The sequence below is a fragment of the Nicotiana tomentosiformis genome, chromosome 6, assembly GCF_000390325.3.
Source record: "Nicotiana tomentosiformis chromosome 6, ASM39032v3, whole genome shotgun sequence".
NCBI lineage: Eukaryota > Viridiplantae > Streptophyta > Magnoliopsida > Solanales > Solanaceae > Nicotiana > Nicotiana tomentosiformis.
Genome location: NC_090817.1, coordinates 100587227 through 100611415, shown reverse-complemented (window position 1 = coordinate 100611415; position 24189 = coordinate 100587227). Strand labels below are relative to the sequence as shown.

At 45.1% G+C, this 24189-nt stretch overlaps 1 protein-coding gene across 1 annotated transcript; it reads right to left on the bottom strand.

The window, feature by feature from the left end:
• Positions 1 to 1053: 1053 nt before the first annotated feature.
• Positions 1054 to 24189, bottom strand: LOC138894493 (protein gar2-like). The gene is made up of 5 exons (XM_070179193.1): positions 24159 to 24189; positions 23972 to 24076; positions 23649 to 23876; positions 1719 to 1879; positions 1054 to 1290 (listed from the first exon to the last, which is right to left on the bottom strand). The coding sequence occupies exons 1-5, from the start codon at positions 24187 to 24189 to the stop codon at positions 1054 to 1056; spliced, it is 762 nt and encodes a 253-aa protein (XP_070035294.1).

The window sequence follows — 24189 nt, the reverse complement described above, 5'->3', positions numbered from 1 at the left end:
GACCGAATTTTGTCCCAAATTGGTTTTTTCGGCAAGGTTTTTAATGAGGCAATGACGAATCATGCTAACTTAGAATTAACCCCAATTGTGAATCGGCATCGGATATCCATTCAACATTATCCGAGGTTCCTTTGCAATCAACCTCGAATACTGGGGGGACTACCCTCGGATATGCGTTATCTTCAAATATCAACTCTAGAAAGGAAACTACTTCATAAAGGGAGGATCTCAATAGATAGGATTTATTGTAAGGGTCAAACGGACAAATCGAACCGTGCCCATAAAGATTTCTCGAACCGTGTTTCGATCGAGAATAATGAGAAGTATGTTCCTTACAAACATCTTATGCTTTGAAAAACTTTTTTGTCTTCTTTCTTTACAAAGAGCTTCGTACTTACGAATACAAATACAAGCCCAAGGGCAGTACTTAACCGGAATATGAATAATTCCTCCCTCACTCGGAGACTGCCATCCGACTCAAACAGCCCGTCATCAGGCCTCGGGAACAAAAGACCTAATAGGCAACGCCCTGATTTCTTGAAGTCACGGTCACCCCTCTCGAGGACTATTATCCCGGGCAAACCCAGATAAAACGGGAAAACAAACCCAATGGGTAACTCTCGAAATAAATGGCTATGGCCAATTGAACACGGTTTGGATATGTCCGAAAACCGTAACAAAAGTAGGCCTTCGAGAAAATAAAAAATCCTTTCAATACCGGTTCTAAGGGATACCCTTGGCAAAATCTCAAACTTAAGATGTTTTCTAGGAAAATCTTTGGTAACATCGAACCTTAACAATGCCTTAACCCAGAAAGGAGATAAAGGCAAGGTTTGTTCGAACCCTCGAACACAACCTTATTGTTTCATGCTAAGTCATTTCCAACCTTTGTAAATACAAACAAGGCAAAGGAAAAATACGAAAGCCAAAAGGGAAAAGAAAAGCCTTATATTTATACACAATAGTTTTTTACAAAGGCCAAATCGGCCTAAATTTACAACATCCAAAAGAAAAACGGCCTCAAGAAAAATACAAAAGAAAAAACAAAATGTCCTAAGAGGCTTGGTTTACATCGGAGGTCGCACTCCCATCCTCGGGATCTTCTCCGTCTTCGGATTCACTCAAACTCTCGGAGTCTTCCTCAGGGAAGGCCAGCTTCCGGGCCCTAGCTTCCTCCGCTCTAGCCTTTTTGATCTCAAACATGATATCGAAGCTCTGGGCCTGAGCCCCCTTGAGTGCTTCCCTTCGAGAATACCACTTCACATGTTCAACCATGCCCTTGGCCTTGGCCTGTTGACATTGACATCAACCCTAAACTGGGTCACTTTAGCATCAGCTCTTTGGTTGGCCACAGCTACCTCAGACTTGGCTACGGTCGCCTCAGATCTGTCCACTTCAACTTCATCGGTCAAGCTTGCCTTATGAGAAATGGCCAAATCTAACCGATACTGAAGGTCCTTGAACTTCTCGACCTACACCGAGGCCTTCTCTTTTGCAACTTGAAGCTGGGCCTCGGCCGACTCCAATTGAGCTTGGACGATCTCCTTTTTCGAGGCCAGAATGTCCATGTTCTTTTTGAATTCTTCTACCTTGGCCTCTATCGCACTCACCTACGTTTGGAGATGTCTGATTTGTTCGAACCTCTGTCGAAACTACATAATCGGATCATTAGTAGTTATCTCCAATTCATCTTCACTATCATGAAGCACTCGAAATACCTGCTCAGCCATCTCAGAGTGCTCATCCCGAGCCATCACCAAATCTACCTGAAGCTTCTCACTAAGAAGCTTGTAGCTGTCACTCTTCTCGGTGAGATTCTGAACCTCAGCCTCATGCTCCTCCCGGATTTGGAGGAAAGCCTCATGATTCAACACCAAAGCTTGTAAACCAGGAAGAAGATGTTAGAATTATCTACAACTCTAAATATAAAAGAAACAATAGAGATACCCTCGAAATTACCCGAATTAGGGCATGTTGGGCCTTGTTGAAAAGGCATGCGGCTCCTACCGCATTCATCATAGCTTGATCCTCCTCGGTCACCAAGGATCTAAGATAACTAGCAATCCTCATGAGGGGAGAGAAAACTCGGGCATCCTTCGAGAAGGAAAGCACTATCATCCGTCTACGATCGGGATTAACACTCTGGGCCGAGAATCGGTCCACCAGTTTTGGGCTCGATGTAGACCCGATAGCTCCCGACCATGATGCTTTCCTCAATACCGGTAATCCACTGAACCCGGTAATATCTTCCGAGGCAGCATACTTAAGCCCATCCAAAAAACCATGGATATCGGTCATCCCTTGAATAACCTCGCAAGATCGACTTTCCAACATGTTGGCTTCACGGATCATAGCATCCAAAATCTGAGGGGATCCGGAAAATATCAACCATCCTGAGCTCATCCCCCAAGACATCTACCGCTGCCCAAGAAGCCTCACCCCCGGTCTCTTCTTTGATCATCTCAGCTCGGGACGGAGTGGCCCCAACTTCTTCTGGTTCGGGAATTATCGCTAGAGTTCCCTCACCAACCTCTGCCAATTCGGAGGATTTTTGTATCAAAATTGTAATGACCTGGCCGGTCATTTTGAGTATTTCAGTCCCGTTCCCCCATTTAATGCTCAATTTATGCTTTACAGTTGTTATGTGACTCGTCGGGGTGATTGGTTTGGGTACGGTGAGGTTTTGGAATGAATTGGAACACTTAGTTCCAAGGTTTAAAGCTTAGGTTAAAATAGTGACAGGATGTCGACTTATGTGTAAACGAACCCGAAATAGAGTTTTGATGATTCCAATAGCTCTGTATGGTGATTTTGGACTTAGGAGCGTGTCCGAAAAAATATTTGGAAGCCTGTAGCTAAATTAGGCGTGAAATGGCTAAAATATAAATTTAAGTTTGGAAGTTTGACCGGGGAGTTGACATTTTGATATCGGGGCCGGAATCCGATTCTGAAAATTGGAATAACTCTGTTATGTCATTTATTCCTTGGGTGCAAAATTTAAGGTCAATCGGACTTGATTTGATAGGTTTCGGCGTTGAATGTAGAAGTTGGAAATATTTAGTTTCATTAAGCTTGAAATGGGGTATAATTCATGGTTTTAGAGTTGTTTGATGCGATTTAAGGATTTGACTAAGTTCGTATGACTTTTTAGGACTTGTTTTGTATTTGGTTGAGGTCCCGGGGGCCTCGGGTGAGTTTCGGATGGTTAACGGATCAAATTCAGACTTAGAAGAAATCTGGAAAGTTCTGCCTTCTGGTGAAATCGTACCTGCAGAATTTGGCTCGCAGGTGCGAGCTCGCAGAAGCGAGCATGGTAAGCGCAGAAGCGGACGAAGGGCTGGTGAGGCAGTGGTCACAAGTGTAGACGGGTGGTCCGTAGAAGCAACGTCGCACTTGCGAAGGTTCGATCGCAGAAGCAAAAATGAGGTGGGCCAGGCGGCTTCGTAGAAGCGGACAACTTCTCACAAAAGCGAGTCCGCAGAAGCGAAGGAATTCTTGCAACTGTGATACTGCAGATGCGGCTAAATATTCCGCAGAAGCAGAAGCACTGGTCTGGTTACAAAAACAGAGGGCTCCGAGATTTTCTCATTTTTGGGCATTTCAAACACGGTTTGGGGCGATTTCTCAGAGAGAATGCATAGGAAACCTTAAGGTAAGTCACTTGTGATTGGACTTATTCAATAATATTAGATTATCATTGAGTATTTCGACTAGATTACGTATTTTTGAGGTGGAATTAGAGGATTTGGGCCTAGGGATTTCAAAATAAGAAATTAAGATTTTGTAACGACCCAGCTAGTCATTTTGAGAGTTATAGCCCCGATCCCCCATTAACTGCTTCTCCTATATCTATTTCTGCTATTGTGACTTGCCGGGAGGTTTCGTTTTGGTTTTTGGAGTGTTTTGGGACACTTGGTCCCAAAATGGAGGTTTAAGCCTTAGGATTTGGACCGTAGTCGGAACTGTGTGAAGACGACTCCAGAATGGAGTTATATCGATTCCGTTAGATCCTTTAGATGAGTTTAAACTTAGGGGCGTGTCTGGATAGTGTTTTGGAGGTCTGCAACACATTTAGGCTTGAAACGGCGAAAGTCGAAGTTTTGGAGATTTTGACCGGTAGTGGACTTTTGGATATCGGGGTCGGATTCTAATTCCGGAAAATGGAGTAGGTCCATAGGGTCGAATATGACCTGTGTACAAAATTTGAGGTCAATCGGGAGTGGTTTGGTTGGTTTGGCATCGGTTGTCAAATTTGGAAATTTCAAGCTCTTTAAGTTTGAATCGGAGGATGATTCGTGATTTTAGCGTTGTTTGATGTGGTTTGAGGGCTCGGCTATGTTCATATGGTGTTTTAGGATTGGTTGGTATGTTTGGTTGAGGTCCCGGGGGCTTCAGGTGAGTTTCGGATGCTTAATGAATCAAAAGTTGGATTTGTGTTGTTGCTGAAGTCTTCAAGCATTCAAGCATCTGGTGTTTTCGCACCTGCGGCGGGGAAACCGCAGGTGCGGGATCGCACGTGCGGCACACAAAGCACAGAATCGGAGATTGGAGGCGTGACCATGGATCGCAGGTGCAAGGGAATTTACGCATCTGCGATGCACGCAGGTGCGCCCCCCCTGCCGAAGATGCAGTCCCAGCCCACTTTAGTGATTTTCGCACCTGCGATGGATTTCCCGCAAGTGCAGTTGAAGGCTCGCAAAAGCGAGTTTCTTTGGCAGAAAATAGGAATTAGAGGGTTGATTTCCCATTTCGATTTTGGGAGTTTGAGAGCTCGGTGTGAGGCGATTGTTTGAGATTTCTTCAAGGAGATTGCTAGGGTAAGTGGTTCTAACTCGGATTGGACTATATTCCGTGAATCTATTGCTATTTTCATCATCTAATTAGGAATTTGAGTTGGAAATTTGGGGGGAAATGGTAGAAACTTCATAGACTAAAATTTCGAGTTTTGGAAGGTGATTCGAGGTCGGATTCGAGTAATTCTTGTATGGTTAGACTCGTGAGTGAATGGGTGTTCATATTTTGTGACTTTTACCCGACTCCGAGACGTGGGCCCGGGGAGACTTTTTGGGGTGATTTTCTAATTTCTTGCTTTAGCTTTGATTTCATTAATTAGATTAGTTTCTTATAGTTGTATTTATGGTATGAATTTGATTTTGGCTAGATTTGGGCCATTCGAAGTCAGATATTCGTGGAAAAGGCATTGTTACCGATTGATTGAGCTTGGTTAGAGGTAAGTGGCTTGCCTAACCTTGTGTGGGGGAAATCCCCTTAGGATTTGGTGTTGTTATAATATGTGAGCATCGTGTACACGAGGTGACGAGTGCGTACATGGGCTATTCGTGGAAAAACCTAATTTTATTTTACTGAGTAATAGCATGTTTTCAACATATCTGAGTATACTAGCATGTGTAGTTATCTTGTTAGCCTAGAATAGCATGTCTACGTGTCCTAATTGCCCATTTGAACTCTTTGCAACATGTTTAGTAAGTCCTGCTTCTTTCTTGACTTGTACTTAGTCTAAATTGTAGACTTCTTGTTGTAACTGTTATATTCATTTGTTTGAGTTGCGTATTTATTTTGGGACTACGGGATGGTATCCCCGGAGATCCCCCATGCACATTTACTTTTGAGACTACGAGGTGGTTCCTTGGGAGTTCTTCCTGCACATTTACTTTTGATACTACGAGGCGGTTCCTCGGGAGTTCTCCCTGCGTATTTACTTTTGAGACTACGAGGCGGTTCCTTGGGAGATCTCCTTGCACTTTTATTTTGGGAGTACGAGACGGTATCTCAAGAGATCCCCTGTTGTTTATCCCTGTGTTCTACGTTTCTACTTCGATGTGTTCTCTTTGTTTAAATTCCAGTCTCTTATTATTTTGTTATACTCTCCTGTTTATTTATTATATACCAGTAGGGCTTTGACCTGACCTCGTCACTACTCGGTCGAGGTTAGGCTTGGCACTTACTAGGTACCACTATGGTGCACTCATGCCCTTTCATGCACATGTTCTTTGTGTGCATATCCAGGTCCCTCTTACCAGCCTCGTCCTTAATTGCAGTCGTTGTTGTTTACGGAGAATTTCAAGGTACATCTGCCCGCGCCCGCAAATCCTTGGATTCCCCCTCTATCCCCCTATGTTGATTCTTCTCTTATTTATATAGACATTGATGTATAGAATAGTAAGAACTTCGTAGAAGCTTGTGACTTACAGTGTTTCGGGTCTTGGGAGTGTTATGTATATTTTGAGAGTTGATTATTGAATAGGCCGAGTGGCATCTCAATTGCTTATTAAAATATATGTTACTGTTAGTTTTTAATTTTCATGTTTTTCATTTCACGCAAGTGTTAGGCTTACCTAGTCGTAGAGACTAGGTGTCGTCACGAAGATTCACGGAGGGAGAATTTGGGTCATGACAAGTTGGTATCAGAGCTCTAGGTTCATAGGTGTCGTGAGTCACAAGCTGGTTTATTAGAGTCTCGCGGATCGGTACGGAGACGTCTGTACTTATCTTCGGGAGTCTATGGAACTGTTAGGAAAAATTATGCTTCTTTGATTCCTTATCGTGCGAAATTTGTTGGCATCAAAAATTCTAAACTTCTGTAATCTATTATTTCTTGCAGATGGTGAGGACCCGTACCGGAGGATCTGATAACCAGGCACCCATGCCCCCTGCTAGAACCGCCAGAGGCCGGGGCCGTGGTAGAGGATGACAATGCGGTGCAGCCAAAACACCCGTGTGAGTTGCGACAGAGGAGCCCTCAGCAGCTCCAGCTGGAGGGCAGACACTGGAGGTTCCTATTGCTGCACCAACCCTCCCAGAGACTTTGGCTCATTAGCATGTTCAGCTCCTTAGCTCAGGCTGGATTGATTCCATTAGGTCCCGCCGCATCTCAGGCCGGGGGAGGGGCACAGACTCCCGCAGCCCGCACTCCTGAGCAGAGGGTCCAGGCTGATCAGGCCCCAGAGTTCATTCCTATGTCACCGGTAGCTCCGGTTCAGCATGAGACCGGGACAGCCACTATGGAGGTGGAGCAGCTCAGACTTGAGAGGTACAAGAAGTACCACCCACCTACCTTCAATGGATTAGCTACAGAGGATGCTCAGGGTTTTCTGGAGGAGTGTCATCGTATTCTCTGTACTATGGGTATAGCGGAGACGAGTGGGGTTTCTTTTACCACCATCCAGCTTAAAGGAGCATCATATCAGTGGTGGCGTGCTTATGAGTTGAGTAGTCCGGATGAGGCAGTTTCACTTACATGGACTCAGTTCTCAGACATGTATTTGAGAGAGTATGTCCCTTAGAGCCTTAGGGACTTATGGCGCACGGAGTTTGAGCAGCTGCGCCAGGGTGCTATGACTGTGTCAGAGTATGCAGTCCGCTTCAGTGATTTGGCCAGACATGCACCGGCCTTGGTTGCCACAGTTCGAGAGAGGGTTCGACGATTTATTGAGGGACTCCACCCCAGTATCTGCATTAGTATGGCCAGGGAGTTGGAGATGGATATCTCTTATCAGCAGGTTGTGAGTATTGCCAGGAGATTGGAGGGCATGATTGCCCGAGACCGAGAGAAGACAGAGTCCAAGAGGTTTCGAGAGACTGGTTCTTATTCTGGAGCTCGTGCCCCAGTAGCTCGCCATGGTAGGGGTTATGTGAGTCGCCCCATTCATTTAGCTATTCCAGTCGCCAGTGGTATTCCAGCCCCTGCTTGGCCTCAGAAGCCTTATTATGCACCGCCAGTATCTAGTGTGCCTCCTGCTATGGCTGTTTTTAGCGGCCAGTCCAGCAGACCTGGCCCGAGTCAGTCGCAGCAGCCACGCCCTTCGAGGGGTTGTTTTGAGTATGGCGACACCCGCCATATGGTGAGGGATTGCCCCAGACTTAGAAGGGGTGCACCTCTATAGACTTCTCAGCCACCATGTGCTCCACTAGGTCCTCAGGCGATGCTTTCAGCACCAGCTACCACCCCACCTGCTCAGCCAGCTTGAGGTGGAGGTTGGGGAGGTCGAGGTCGCCCTAGAGGGGGAGGCCATGCAAGATATTATGCTCTTCCGAATCGTACAGAGGCAGTTGATTCTGACTCTATCATTACATGTATTGTTACAGTCTATCATAGAGATGCGTCGGTATTATTTGACCCAGGCTCTACATATTCATGTGTCCTCTTATTTTTCCCCACATTTGGGCGTATCTCGGGATTCTTTGAGTTCCCCTATTTATGTGTCTATTATTGTGGGAGATTCTCTTGTTAATGACCACATGTATCGGTCATGTTTGATTGCTCTTAGTGGTTTTGAGACCAGAGCCGATTTATTAATACTCAGCATGGTAGATTTTGATGTTATCTTGGGCATGGACTGGTTGTCGCCCCATTATGTTATTCTTGATTATCACACTAAGACTGTGACGCTGGCTATGCCAGGCTTACCATGATTAGAGTGGAGGGGTACCTTAGAGTATACTCCCTACAGAGTTATTTCATTTCTTAAGGCTCAACGAATGGTTGAGAAGGGGTATGACGCGTACATATCTTATGTGAGAGATGTCAGTATTGATACCCCTGTAGTTTAGTCAGTTCTAGTAGTGAGGGACTTACCAGATGTATTTCCAGCTGACCTTCCGGGACTACCGCTCGACAGAGATATTGATTTTGGCATTGATTTGTTGTCGGGCACTCAACCCATCTCTATTCCTCCATATCGTGTGGCTCCTCCTGAATTGAAGGAGTTGAATGAGCAGTTACAGGAGTTGCTTGATAAGGGCTTCATTCGGCCCAGTGTGTCACCTTGGGTGCTCCTATCTTGTTTGTGAAGAAAAAGGATGGTTCTATGCGTATGTGCATTGATTATCGCCAGTTGAACAAAGTTACAGTGAAGAACAGGTATCCATTACTCCGTATTGATGACTTATTTGATCAGTTATAGGTTGCCAGAGTATTCTCCAAGATTGACTTACGTTCAGGCTATCATCAGTTAAAGATTCGGGAGCCAGATTTCCCGAAGACTGACATCAGGACTCGATATCGTCACTACGAGTTCCTTGTGATGTCTTTTGGGCTGACCAATGCCCCAGCAGCTTTTATGCACTTGATGCACGGTGTGTTCCGGCCTTATCTTGACTCCTTAGTCATTATGTTTATTGACGATATTCTGGTGTACTCCCGGACTCTGGAGGATCATGAGCAGCACCTGAGGACTGTGCTTTAGACCTTGAGAGAAACAAAGTTATATGCAAAAATTTTGAAGTGTGAATTTTGGCTAGACTCAGTGGCATTCTTGGGTCATGTAGTATCGAGTGATGGGAACCAGGTGGATCCGAAGAAAATAAAAGTAGTGTAGAGTTGGCCCAAACCATACTTAGCTACGGATATGCGGAGTTTTCTTGGTTTAACAGGGTATTACCGTCAGTTTGTAAAGGGTTTCTCATCTATTGCAGCACCTATGACCAGGTTGACCCAGAAGGGTGCTCCGTTCAGGTGGACAGAGGAATGTGAGGAGAGCTTTCAGAAGCTCAAGACGGCTTTGACTATAGCCCCAGTATTGGTATTGCCTACAGGTTCAGGGTCTTACATTGTATATTGTGATGCGTCGCGGATTGGTCTTGGTGCGGTGCTGATGCAGGACGGTAGGGTGATTGCCTACGCATCCATAGAGATGAAGGTACATGAGAAAAACTATCATGTTCATGACCTTGAGTTAGCAGCTATTGTTCATGCCCTAAAGATTTGGCGCCACTATTTGTACGGTGTTCCTTGTGATATTTACACTGATAATCGGAGTTTACAACATCTATTCAAGCAAAAGGATCTTAACTTGTGTCAGCGGAGGTGGTTGAAGCTACTTAAGGACTATGATATCACTATTTTGTACCACCCAGGGAAGGCCAATGTGGTGGCCGATGCTTTGAGTCGCCAGGCGGAGAGTTTGGGGAGTTTAGCATATCTTCCAGCAATAGAGAGACCTTTAGCATTCGATGTTCATGCCTTAGCCAGCCACTTTGTGAGATTGGATATTTCTGAGCCGAGTCGAGTGTTGGCTTGTGTGATCTCTCGGTCTTCTCTTTATGATCGCATCAGGGAGCGTCAGTATGATGACCCCACCTGCTTGTTCTTAAGGACACGGTTCAGCACGGTGATGCTAAAGAGGTCACTATTGGGGATAATGATGTATTGAGGATGCAGGGCAGGCTATGTGTGCCTAATGTAGATGGTTTGCGTGAGTTGATTCTTCAGGAGGCTCATAGCTCGCGGTACTTTATTCATCCGGGTGTCGTGAAGATGTATCAGGACTTGAGGCAGCATTACTGGTGGAGGAGGATGAAGAAGGACATAGTGGAATATGTGGCTCGGTGCCTAAATTGCCAGCAGGTGAAGTATGAGCATCAACGGTCGGGTGGGTTGCTTCAGAAGTTAGAGATTCCAGAGTGAAAATGTGAGCGGATCACTATAGATTTCGTTGTTGGACTTTCACGGACTCAGCGGAGGTTTGATGCCATTTGGGTGATTATGGATAGGCTGACCAAGTCAGCTCATTTCATTCTTGTGATGACTACATATTCTTTTGAGCAGCTGGCTCGAATTCACATCCACGAGATCATCAGGCTTCATGGCGTACCGGTATCTATCATCTCTGACCGGGGTACGCAGTTTACATCACGGTTCTGGAGGGATGTACAGTAGGAGCAGGGTACTCGGGTTGAGTTGAGCACAACATTTCACCCTCAAACGAACGGACAGTCCGAGCGCACTATTCAGATACTGGAGGATATGCTTCGTGCTTGTGTGATAGATTTTGGGGGTGCTTGGGATAAGTTTTTTCCACTTGCGGAGTTTGCCTACAACAAAGTTATGAGTCGACCATTCATATGGCACCGTATGAGGCTTAATATGGTAGGCGGTGTCGGTCTCTAGTGGGTTGGTTCGAGCCGAGCGAGGCTAGATTATTTGGTACAGACTTGGTTCGAGATGCCCTCGATAAGCTGAAGGTGATTTAGGATCGACTTCGCACAACCCAGTCCAGACAGAAGAGTTATGCGGATCGGAAGGTTCACGATATTGCATTCATGGTTGGAGAGCGGGTCTTGCTCTGGGTTTCGCCTATGAAGGGCGTTATGAGGTTCGGGAAGAAGGGCAAGCTGAGTTCACGGTTTATCATCCCATTTGAGGTGTTGCAACGCGTTGGTGAGGTTCATTATGAGCTTGCCTTGCCTCCTAGTCTTCCAGGGGTCCATCCAGTATTTCATGTTTCTATGCTCTGGAAGTATCACGGCAATCCGGCTCATGTGTTGGATTTCAGCTCAGTCCAGTTGGACAAGTATCTATCTTATGTCGAGGAGCTAGTGGCTATTTTGGACAGGCTAGTTCGAAAGCTGAGGTCAAAGAACATTGCTTCCGTGAGGATTTAGTGGAGGGGTCCGCTGGTCGAAGAGTCGACCTGGGAGATCGAGCATGATATGCATAGCCATTATCCTCATATTTTGACCACTTCAGGTATGTCTTTATGCTTGTTCGAGGACGAACGATTGTTTTAAGAGGGGAAGGATGTAACGACTCGGCCGGTCATTTTGAGAGTTATAGCCCCGATCCCCTATTAACTGCTTCTCCCATATCTATTTCTGCTATTGTGACTTGCCGGGAGGTTTCGTTTTGGCTTTTGGAGTGTTTTGGGACACTTAGTCCCTAAATGGAGGTTTAAGCCTTAGGATTTAGACCGTAGTCGGAACTATGTGAAGACGACTCTGGAATGGAGTTTCGTCTGTTCCGTTAGCTCTGTTAGGTGATTTTGGACTTAGGGAATGTCCGGATAGTGTTTTGGACATCTGTAGCTCATTTAGGCTTGAAATGTCGAAAGTCGAAGTTTTGGAGATTTTGACCGATAGTGGACTTTTTGAAATCAGGGTCGGATTCCAATTTTCGGAAGTTAGATAGGTCCGTATCGAATATGACCCGTGTACAAAATTTGGGGTCAATCGGATGTGGTTTGGTGGGTTTCGGCATCGGTTGTCGAATTTGGAAGTTTCAAGTTCTTTAAGTTTGAATCGGAGGATGATTCGTGATTTTAGCGTTGTTTGATGTGGTTTGAGGGCTCGACTATGTTCGTATGGTGTTTTAGGATTGGTTGGTACGTTTGATTGAGGTCCCGAGGGCCTCGGGTGAGTTTTGGGTGCTTAACGGATCAAAAGTTGGATTTGTGTTATTGCTGAAGTCTTCAGGCATCTGGTGTTTTCGCACCTGCGGCGGGGAGACCGCAGGTGTGGGATCGCACCTGCGGCGCACAAAGCGCAGAAGCGGAGATTGGAGGCATGACCAGGGATCGCAAGTGTGAGGGAATTTCTGCATCTACGATACCCCCAGATGCATAATAGGAACTGCAAGCGCGGTAAATGACCGCAGAAGCGAACAGCGCTCCAAAGGCGCGCACACGCAGGTGCGGTCCCCTTGCCGCAGATGCGGTCCCCACCCCCTTAGTGATTTTTGTACCTGTGATAGATTTTCCGCAGGTGCGGTACTGCATGGGCGGTTGAAGGCTCGCAGAAGCGAGTTTACTGGGCATAAAATAGGAATTCGAGGGTTGATTTCCCATTTCGATTTTGGGAGTTTGAGAGCTCGGTGTGAAGCGATATTTCGAGATTTCTTCAAGGAGATTGTTAGGGTAAGTGGTTCTAACTCGGATTGGACTATATTTCATGAATCTATTGCTATTTTCATCAACTAATTAGGGATTTGAGTTGGAAATTTGGGGGAAAATGGTAGAAACTTCATAGACTAAAATTTCGAGTTTTAGAAGGTGATTCGAGGTCAGATTTGAGTAATTCTTGTATGATTAGATTCGTGAGTGAATGAGTGTTCATATTTTGTGACCTTTACTCGACTCCGAGACGTGGGCCCGGGGAGACCTTTTGGGATGATTTTCTAATTTCTTGCTTTAGCTTTGATTTCATTAATTAGACTAATTTCTTATAGTTGTATTTATGGAATGAATTTGATTTTTGGCTAGATTTGGGCCATTCGGAGTCGGATATTCGTAGAAAAGGCATTGTTACCGATTGATTGATCTTGGTTCGAGGTAAGTGACTTGCCTAACCTTGTGTGGGAGAAATCCCCTTAGGATTTGGTGTTGTTATGATATGTGAGCGCCGTGTACGCGAGGTGACGAGTGCGTACATAGGCTATTTGTGGAAAAACCTGATTTATCTTTACTGAATAATAGCCTATTTTCATCTTATCTGAGTATACTAGCATGTGCAGTTATCCTGTTAGCCTATAATAGCATGTCTACGTGTCCTAATTGCCTATTTGAACTCTTTGCAACATGTTTAGTAAGTCCTTCTTCTTTCTTGACTTCTACTTAGTCTAAATTGTAGATTTCTTGTTGTAACTGTTATATTCATTTGTTTGAGTTGCGTATTTATTTTGGGACTACGGGACAGTATCCCGGGAGATCCCTTCTGCACATTTACTTTTGAGACTACGAGGCGGTTCCTCGGGAGTTCTCCCTGCATATTTACTTTTGAGACTACGAGGCGGTTCCTCGGGAGATCTCCTTGCACTTTTATTTTGGGACTACGAGACGGTATCTCGGGAGATCCCCTACTATTTATCCATGTGTTCTGCGTTGCTACTTCGTTTTGTTCTCTTTGTTTAAATTCCAGTCTCTTATTATATTGTTGTACTCTCCTGCTTATTTATTATATACCAGTAGGGCATTGACATGACCTCGTCATTACTCGGCTGAGGTTAGGTTTGGCACTTACTGGGTACCGATGTAGTGTACTCACGCCCTTTCCTGCACATGTTTTTCGTGTGCAGATCCAGATTCCTCTTACCAACCTCATCCTTAGTTGCAGTCGCTGCTGTTTTCGGAGAACTTCAAGGTACATATGCCCGCGCCCGCAAATCCTCGAAGTCCCCCTCTATCCCCCTATGTTTATTCTTCTCTTATTTCTATAGACTCTAATGTATAGAACAAATAGAACTTCGTAGAAACTTGTGACTTACGGTATTTCGGGTCTTGGGAGTGTTATGTATATTTCGAGAGTTGATTATTATATAGGCCGAGCGGCATCTCAATTGCTTATTAAAATATCTGTTACTGTTAGTTGTTAATTTTCATGTTTTTCATTTCATTTCCGCAAGTGTTAGGCTTACCTAGTGGTAGAGACTAGGTGTCGTCACGACGATTCACGGAGGGAGAATTTGGGTCGTGACAAGTTGGTATCTGAGCTCTAGGTTCATAGGTGTCGTGAGTCATAAGATGGTTTATTATATTCTCGCGGATCGGTACAGAGACGTCTGTACTTAACTTCGGGAGCCTATGGAACTGTTAGGAAAAATTATGCTTCTTTGATTCCTTGTCGTGCGAAATTTGTTGGCATCAAAAATTCTAAACTTCTGTAATCTATTATTTCTTGCAGATGGTGAGGACCCGTACCGGAGGATCTAATAACCAGGCACCCACGCCCCCTGGTAGAGCTGCTAGAAGCCGAGGCCGAGGTAGAGGACGACCACACGATGCATCCTGACCACCCGCGCGAGCTGCGACAGAGGAGCCCCCAACTGCTCCAGTTGGAGGGCAGGCACCAGAGGTTCCTATTGCTGCACCAGCCCTCCAGGAGACTCTAGCCCAGTTCATGAGCATGTCTAGCACCTTAGTTCAGGCTGGATTGATTCCATTAGCTCCCGCCGCATCTCAGGCCGGGGGAGGGGCACAGACTCCCGTAGCCCGCACTCTTGAGCAGAGGGTCCGGGTTGATCAGGACCCAAAGTTCATTCATATGTTGCCGGTAGCTCTAGTTTAGCATGAGACCACAACAACCGCTTCGGAGGCGGAGCAGCTCAGACTTGAGAGGTACAAGAAGTGCCACCTACCAACCTTCAGCGGATTAGCTACAGAGGATGCTCAAGGTTTTTTGGAGGAGTGTCATCGTATTCTCCGTACTATGGGCGTAGCGGAGACGAGTGGGGTTTCTTTTACCACCTTCCAGCTTAGAGGAGCAGCCTATTAGTGGTGGCGTGTTTATGAGTTGAGTAGTCCGGATGAGGCAGTTTCACTTACATGGACTCAGTTCTCGTACATGTTTTTGAGAGAGTATGTCCCTCAGAGCCATAGAGACACATGGCGCACGGAGTTTGAGCAGCTGCACTAGGGTGCTATGACTGTATAAAAGTATGCAGACTGCTTCAGTGAATTGGCCCGATATGCACCGGCCTTGGTTGCCACAGTCTGGATTAGGCCAAGGAGTTAGAGATGGATATCTCTTACCAGCAGATTGTGAGTATTGCCAGGCGATTGGAGGGAATGCTTACCCGGGACCGAGAGGAGAAAGAGGCTAAGAGGTCTCGAGAGACTGGTTCTTATTCTGGAGCTCGTGCCCCGGCAGCTCGCCATGGTAGGGGTTATGTAAGTCGCCCTATTCATTCAGCTCTTCCAGCCGTCAGTGGTATTCCAGCCCCTGCTAGGCCCCAAGAGCCCTATTATGCACCACCAGTATCTAGTGTGCCTCATGCTCGGGGTGCTTTTAGTGGCCAGTCCAGCAGACCTGGCCCGAGTCAGTCACAATAGCCTCGCCCTCCGAAGGGTTATTTTGAGTATGGCGACACCCGCCATATGGTGAGGGATTGCCCCATACTTAGGAGGGGTGCACCTCCACAGAATTCTCACTACATGCTCCACCGGGTCCTCAGGCCATAATTCCAGCACCAGTTACCGCCCCACCTGCTCAGCCAGCTCGAGGTGGAGGTTGGGGACGTCAAGGTTGTCCTAGAGGGGGAGGACAGGCCAGTTATTATGCTCTTCTGGCTCGTATAGAGGCAGTTGCTTTAGACTCTGTCATTATAGGTATTGTTCCAGTCTGTCATAGAGATGCGTCGGTATTATTTAACCCACGCTCTACATATTCATATGTGTCCTCTTATTTTGCCCCACATTTGGGCGTATCTCAGGATTCTTTGAGTTCCCCTGTTTATGTGCCTACTGCTGTGGGAGATTCTCTTGTTAATGACCACGTGTATCGGTCGTGTTTGATTGCTCTTAGTGGTTTTGAGACCAGAGCCGATTTATTATTACTCAGCATGGTAGATTTTGATGTTATCTTGGGCATGGACTGGTTTTCGCCCCATTATGCTATTCTTGATTGTCACGCTATGACCGTGATGCTGGCTATGCCAGGCTTACCGCGATTAGAGTGGAGAGGTACCTTAGAGTATACTCCCCGCAGAGTTATTTCATTTCTTAAGGATCAACAAATGGTTGAGAAGGGATGTGACGCGTATCTAGCTTATGTGAGAGATGTCAGTATTGATACCGTTACAGTTGAGTCAGTTCCAATAGTGAGGGACTTCCCATGTGTATTTACAGCTGATCTTCCGGGCATGCCGCCCGACAGAGATATTGATTTTGGCATTGATTTGTTGTCGGGCACTCTGCCCATCTCTATTCCTCCATATTGTATGGCTCCTCCTGAATTGAAGGAGTTGAAGGAGCAGTTACAGGAGTTGCTTGATAAGGGCTTCATTTGGCCCAGTGTGTCACCATGGGGTGCTCCTGTCTTGTTTGTGAAGACAAATGATAGTTCTATGCGTATGTGCATTGATTATCTCTAGTTGAACAAAGTTACAGTGAAGAACATGTATTTATTGCCTCATATTGATGACTTATTTGATCAGTTACAGGGTGCCAGAGTGTTCTCCAGGATTAACTTACGTTTAGGCTATCATCAGTTAAAGATTCGAGAGCAAGATATCCCGAAGACGGTCTTCAGGACTCGATATGGTCACTATGAGTTCCTTGTGATGTCTTTTAGGCTGACCAATGCCCCAGCAGCTTTTATGCACAGTATGTTTCGGCCTTATCTTGACTCCTTCGTCATTGTGTTTATTGACGACATTCTGTTGTACTCCCAGACTCGGGAGGATCATGAACAGCACCTACGGACTGTGCTTCAAACCTTAAGAGAAAAGAAGTTATATGCAAAATTTTCGAAGTGTGAATTTTGGCTAGACTCAGTGGCATTCTTGGGTCATGTAGTAACGAGTGATGGGATCCAGGTGGATCCGAAGAAAATAGAAGCAGTGCAGAGTTGGCCCAGATCGTCCTCGGCTACGGAGATCTAGAGTTTTCTTTGTTTGGCAGGGTATTACCGTCGGTTTGTAAAGGGTTTCTCATTTATTGTAGCACCTATGACCAGGCTGACACAGAAGGGTGCTCCGTTCAGGTGGACAGAGGAATATGAGGAGAGCTTTCAGAAGCTCAAGACGGCTTTGACTACAGCCCCAGTATTAGTATTGCCTATAGGTGCGGGGTCTTACATTGTATATTGTGATGTGTCGCGGATTGGTCTTGGCACGGTGTTGATGCAGGATGGTAGGGTGGTTGCCTACGCGTCCAGACAGCTGAAGGTGCATGAGAAAAACTATCATTTTCATGACCTTGAGTTAGCAGCTATTGTTCATGCCCTGAAGATTTGGCGGCACTATTTGTACGGTGTTCCTTGTGAGATTTACACCAATCATCGGAGTTGGCAGCATCTGTTCAAGCCAAAGTATCTTGACTTGCATCAGCGGAGGTGGTTGGAGCTACTTAAGGACTATGATATAACCATTTTGTACCACCCGAGGAAGGCCAATGTGGAGGCCGATGCTTTGAGTCACCGGGCGGAGAGTTTTGAGAGTTTAGCATATATTCTAGCAGTAGAGAGACCCTTAGCATTGGACGTTCAGGCCTTAGCCAGCCAGTTTGTGAGATTGGATATTTCTGAGCCGAGTCGAGTGTTGGCTTATATGGTCTCTCGGTCTTCTCTTTATGATCGCATCAGGGAGCGTCAGTATGATGACCCCTACCTGCTTGTCCTTAAGGACACGGTTCAGCACGGTAATGCTAAGGAGGTCACTACTGGGGATGATGGTGTATTGAGGATGCAGGGCAGGCTATGTGTGCCTAATGTATATGGTTTGCCTGAGTTGATTCTTCAGGAAGCTCATAGCTCGCGGTACTCTATTCATCTGGGTGCAGCGAAGATGTTTCAGGACTTGAGGTAGCATTACTGGTGGAGTAAGATGAAGAAGGACATAGTGGAGTATGAGGCTCGGTGCCTAAATTACCAGCAGGTGAAGTATGAGCATCAGCGATCGGGTGGGTTGCTTCAGAAGTTAGAGATTCTGGAGTGGAAATAGAAGCGGATCACTATGGATTTCGTTGTTGGACTCCCACAGACTTAGCGGAGGTTTGATGCAGTTTGGGTGATTATGGATAGGCTGACCAAGTCAGCTCATTTCATTCCTGTGATGACTATTTATTCTTCCGAGCATCTGGCTCGAATTTACATCCGCGAGATCATCACGCTTCATGGACTATCGGTATTTATTATCTCTAACCGGGGTATGCAGTTTAACTCATGATTCTAGAGGGCTGTACAGCAAAAGATGGGTACTCGAGTTGAGTTGAGCACAATATTTCACCCTCAGACGGAAAGACAGTTTGAGCGCACTATTCAGATACTGGAGGATATGCTCTGCGCTTGTGTGATAGATTTTGGGGTTCCTTGGGATAAGTTTTCGCCACTTGCGAAGTTTGCGTACAACAACAGTTATCAGTCAAGCATTCAGATGGCACCGTATGAGGCTCTATATGGTAGGCGGTGTCAGTCTCCAGTGGGTTGGTTCGAGCCGGGCGAGGCTAGATTATTGGGTACAGACTTGGTTTAGGATACCCTGGATAGGATGAAGGTGATTCAGGATCGACTTCACACAGCCCAGTCCAGAGAGGAGAGTTATGCGTATCGGAAGGTTCACGATGTTGCATTCATGGTTGGAGAGCGGGTCTTTCTCCGGGTTTTTCCTATAAAGGGCGTTATGAGGTTCGGGAAGAAGGGCAAGCTAAGCCCACGATTTATCGGCCCATATGAGGTGTTGCGACGCGTTGGGGAGGTTGCTTATGAGCTTGCCTTGCCTCCTAGTCTTGCAGGGGTCCATCCAGTATTTCATGTTTCTATGCTCTGGAAGTATCACGGCGATTCGGCTCATGTGTTGGATTTTAGCTCAGTCCAGTTGGACAAGGATCTATCTTATGTCTAGGAGCTAGTGGCTATTTTGGACAGGTAGGTTCGAAAGCTGAGGTCAAAGAACATTGCTTCTGTGAAGGTTCGGTGGAGGGGTCAGCCGGTCGAGGAGGCGACTTGGGAGACCGAACATGATATGCGCAGCCATTATCCTCATCTTTTTACCACTTCAGGTATGTCTTTATGCTCGTTCGAGGACGAATGATTGTTTTAATAGGGGAAGGATGTAATAACCCGGCCGGTCATTTTGAGAGTTATAGCCCCGATCCCCTATTAACTGTTTCTCCCATATCTATTTCTGCTATTGTGACTTGTTGGGAGGTTTCATTTTGGTTTTTGGAGTGTTTTGGGACTTAGTCCCTAAATGGAGGTTTAAGCCTTAGCATTTGGACTGTAGTCGGAACTGTGTGAAGATGACTCCGGAATGGAGTTCCGTCTGTTTCGTTAGGTTATTTTGGACTTAGGGGCGTGTTCGGATAGTGTTTTGGAGGTCTGTAGCTCATTTAGGCTTGAAATGGCGAAAGTTGAAGTTTTAGAGATTTTGACCAATAGTGGACTTTTTTATATCGGGGTCGAATTCCAATTCCGGAAGTTGGAGTAGGTCTGTAGCGTCGAATATGACCTGTGTGCAAAATTTGGGGTCAATCGGACGTGGTTTGGTTGTTTTCGGCATGGGTTGTCGAATTTTGAAGTTTCAAGTTCTTTAAGTTTGAATCGGAGGATGATTCATGATTTTAGCGTTGTTTGATGTGGTTTGAGGGCTCGACTATGTTCGTATGGTGTTTTAGGATTGGTTGGTATGTTTGGTTGAGGTCGCGGGGGCCTCGGGTGAGTTTCGGGTGCTTAACGGATCAAAAGTTGGATTTGTGTTATTGCTGAAGTCTTCAGGCATCTGGTGTTTTCGCACCTGCGGCGGGGAGACCGCAGGTGTGGGATCGCACGTGCGGCGCACAAAGCGCAGAAGTGGAGATTGGAGGCATGACCAGGGATTGCAGGTGCGAGGGAATTTCCGCATCTGCGATGCCTGTAGATGTGTTATAGGAACTGCAGGCACGGTGAATGACCGCAGAAGCGGACAGTGCTCAGCAGGCGCACACACGCAGGTGCGGCCCCCTTGCCGGTCCCAGTCCCTTTTAGTGATTTTAACACATGCGATGGATTTCCCGCAGGTGCGGTTGAAGGCTTGCACAGGCGAGTTTACTGGGCATAAAATAGGAATTCGAGGGTTGATTTCCCATTTCAATTTATGGAGTTTGAGAGCTCGGTGTGAGGCGATATTTCGAGATTTATTCAAGGAGATTGTTAGGGTAAGTGGATATAACTCGGATTGGACTATATTTCATGAATCTATTGTTATTTTCATCATCTAATTAGGGATTTGGGGGAAAATGGTAGAAACTTCGTAGACTAAAATTTCGAGTTTTGGAAGGTGATTCGAGGTCGGATTCGAGTAATTCTTGTATGGTTAGACTCGTGAGTGAATGGGTGTTCATATTTTATGACTTTTACCCAACTCCGAGACATGGGCCCGGGGAGACCTTTTGGGGCGATTTTCTAATTTCTTGCTTTAGCTTTGATTTCATTAAATTTGATTAGTTTCTTATATTTGTATTTATGATATGAATTTGATTTTGGCTAGATTTGGGTCATTCGGAGTCGTATATTCATAATAAAGGCATTGTTACTGATTGATTGAGCTTGGTTCGAGGTAAGTGGCTTGTCTAACCTTGTGTGGTGGAAATCCCCTTAGGATTTGGTGTTGTTATGATATGTGAGCGCCGTGTACGTGAGGTGACGAGTGCATACACGGGCTATTCATGGAAAACCCTGATTTTATTTTTACTGAGTAATAGCTTGTTTTCATCTTATCTGAGTATATTAGCATGTCTAGTTATCCTGTTAGCCTAGAATAGCATGTCTACGTGTCCTAATTGCCTATTTGAACTCTTTGCAACATGTTTAGTAAGTCATGTTTCTTTCTTGACTTGTACTTAGTCTAAATTGTAGATTTCTTGCTGTAACTGTTATATTCATTTGTTTGAGTTGCGTATTTATTATGGGACTACGAGGCGGTTCCTAGGGAGTTCTCCCTGCATATTTACTTTTGAGACTACGAGGCGGTTCCTCGAGAGTTCTCTCTGCATATTTACTTTTGAGACTACGAGGCGGTTCCTCGGGAGATCTCCTTGCACTTTTATTTTTGGACTACGAGACGGTATCTCGGGAGATACCCTACTGTTTATCCATGTGCTCTGCATTGCTACTTCGCTGTGTTCTCTTTGTTTAAATTCCAATCTCTTATTATATTGTTATACTCTCCTGCTTATTTATTATATACCAGTAGGGCATTGACCTGACCTCGTCACTACTCGGCCGAGGTTAGGCTTGGCACTTACTGGGTACCGATGTAGTGTACTCACGCCCTTTCCTTCATATGTTTTTCGTGTGCAGATCCTGGTTCCTCTTACCAGCCTCGGCCTTAGTTGCAGTCGCTGCTGTTTTCGGAGAACTTCAAGGTACATCTGCCCGCGCCCGCAGATCCTCGGAGTCCCCCTCTATCCCCCTATGTTGATTCTTCTTTTATTTCTATAGACACTGATGTATAGAACAGTGAGACCTTCGTAAAAGCTTGTGACTAACGATGTTCCACTTCTTGGGAGTGTTATGTATATTTCGAGAGTTGATTATTGTATAGGTCGAACGGCATCTCAATTGCGTATTAAAATATTTTTTACTGTTAGTTGTTAATTTTCATGTTTTTCATTTCATTTCCGCAAGTGTTAGGCTTACCTAGTCGTAGAGACTAGGTGCCGTCACGACGATTTACGGAGGGAGAATTTGGGTCGTGACAGATTTGAAGGTCGAGTTGATATTAGAATTTAGTAAAATTGGTATAGTTGGACTCATGATTGAATGGACTTTCGGATTTTGTAACTTTTGTCGGGTTCCGAGACGTGGGCCCTACGGGCAATTTTTGGAGTTAAATTTTGGATTTTATTAGAAAATTAGTATTTTCTTATGGAATTAATTCCAATAATTTGTATTGACTGAATCGAATTAATTGTGGATAGATAGGAGGCTTTCGGAGACCAATTCGCAAGGCAAGGGCATAGCGGAGTAAGAAATTATGCGGTTTGAGATAAGTAACACTTCTAATCTTGGTTTTGAGGGTATAATTCCCTCAATTACATGTGGTATGAATTGTATTGGAGATGAAGCACATGCTAGGTGACGGGCGTATGGGCGTGTATCATGGAAATTGTGACTTAAATTGATTCCATGGAGATTGCATAATTAAATAAATGTCATTATCCTTATATCCTCCACGTGTTAGAGAAATTGAGCTGAGACTCATGTTAAAGATCATATTTAGGCTACACGCCTATATATTTTGGGACCCACATGGGTCGTATTGTTGTTGAATTAATTGTTTAAATTTATAATTTTGTACCCAGCCACATCTATCACTTGCATATCATATTTCAGTCTCTGTTGTCATTCATTGATACTTCATATCATCTTGTCAGATTGATTTTTCATGTCATTGAGAGCCCGAGAGACTGGAGATTCTGAATGATAGTTATGTTTATTTATTTATGCCTGGATCTGGCTATTATAGCGCTTGGGCTAAAGGAGCCCCTCCGGAGTTTGCACCCCCACAGTGAGCGTAGTTGATATATATATGATGGATCTTCCCTGAGCATGGATCTTGCCATAGATATATATTGAGGGGTGGATCTTCCCTGGGCATGGATCTTGCCCGAAGCATTTATATTGAGGGATGGATTTTCTCTGGACATAGATCTTGTCCGAATCATTGATATTCGGGGATGGATCTTCCCCTGGGCTGGATTGGCATTATACAATACTGAGTGACTGACTGTCAGTTGATGGATATACATATATATTTGGGATGGATCTTCCCTGGGCTAGATTGGCCATATACAATACTGAGTGATTGAGTATTTTAGTTTGTGAGTACACGGAGTTTTCACTAAGGTGCATCACATACAGTATGTACATTGGCATGTAGATACAGAGATGTCATATTCCTCTTATTGTTCAGAATTGATATATTTTATTTGTACTGAAAGAAACTGTTGAACTTGAAAGCATGCCTACATTTCTGTATTGTTACCATTTGTACTGGACTGTACCTGCAGAGCTCGTCACTACTTTCAGCCCAAAGGTTAGTCTTGTTAATTATTGAGTTGTTTGTACTCATACTACACTTTGCACCTCGTGTGCAGATCCAGGTGCTCCCGGATACGAAGACTGTTAGATCTCAGCGTGTCAGTTGGAGACTATCAAGGTAGCTGCTTGGAGTACGCTGACCTTGCCTCTCTTTCTTTCAGTTATTGTACTGTTCTATACTTTCAGACAATGTTATTGTCAGTAAGACTTTGTATTCATATTAGATGCTCATGTATCCAGTGACACTGGGTTTTAGGAGTGTATATTACATCAGTATGTGGGATTTTTCAATTAAATTTATATATTATATTTTCAAACTTAAAAGAAATTGTGGCTTATTGAGATAGGCGCCATCACGACATGTGAATTTTGGGTCGTGACAAAAACATTAGCCCGAACACAGGCTACTTCCTCTTCTCCTTCTTCGGGCTCGTCCCTTAATCGGCGAATCAAGTCCGAAGGCATAATACTGGAGCCCTCCTTGCGCTTGCGAGACTTCCTCGCCGGTTTTTTCTTTTTCGAGACCGGAGAACTCGGGGCCTCTTTTCTCTTCTTCTCTTTGGCCTGCTTCGGAGCAGGGACTTCTTTGTCACCAGATGGGGGCCTTATGGCAACATCCTTCCCAACGCCTACAAAGCAAAAAAGGGAGATAAGCCAAAGAAAAAGATCAAATGATAACCGTTCTAAGAAAGAAACTTTCCATGACAGTTGGCCTCCCATAGACCCTTTGACAATTCCATCCAAGCGTGCTCGAAGTATGGTCTCTGCAACACCAGACCTTCAAACCATTGTTTAAGTTCCGTAATCGGTTCCGGCATCTGGGCCACAGCTGTAACAACATAGAAAAAGTGGATAAAGAAAATGAAAACAGAAGCCACAAAATTGAACATTCAAAGGGGAATATTACTCACGATTCATATTCCATTTTTCAGGAAACGGCAT

What these genes read in the sequence shown, in the direction of transcription:
- LOC138894493 (XM_070179193.1), bottom strand. Translation starts at nt 24,189, where the DNA reads ATGCCGTTTCCTGAAAAATGGAATATGAATC. An exon ending in TGAAAAATGGAATATGAATC is followed by an intron (nt 24,077 to 24,158) that starts GTGAGTAATATT and finishes ATGTTGTTACAG; the next exon opens with CTGTGGCCCAGATGCCGGAA. An exon ending in TTGGATGGAATTGTCAAAGG is followed by an intron (nt 23,877 to 23,971) that starts GTCTATGGGAGG and finishes TTTGCTTTGTAG; the next exon opens with GCGTTGGGAAGGATGTTGCC.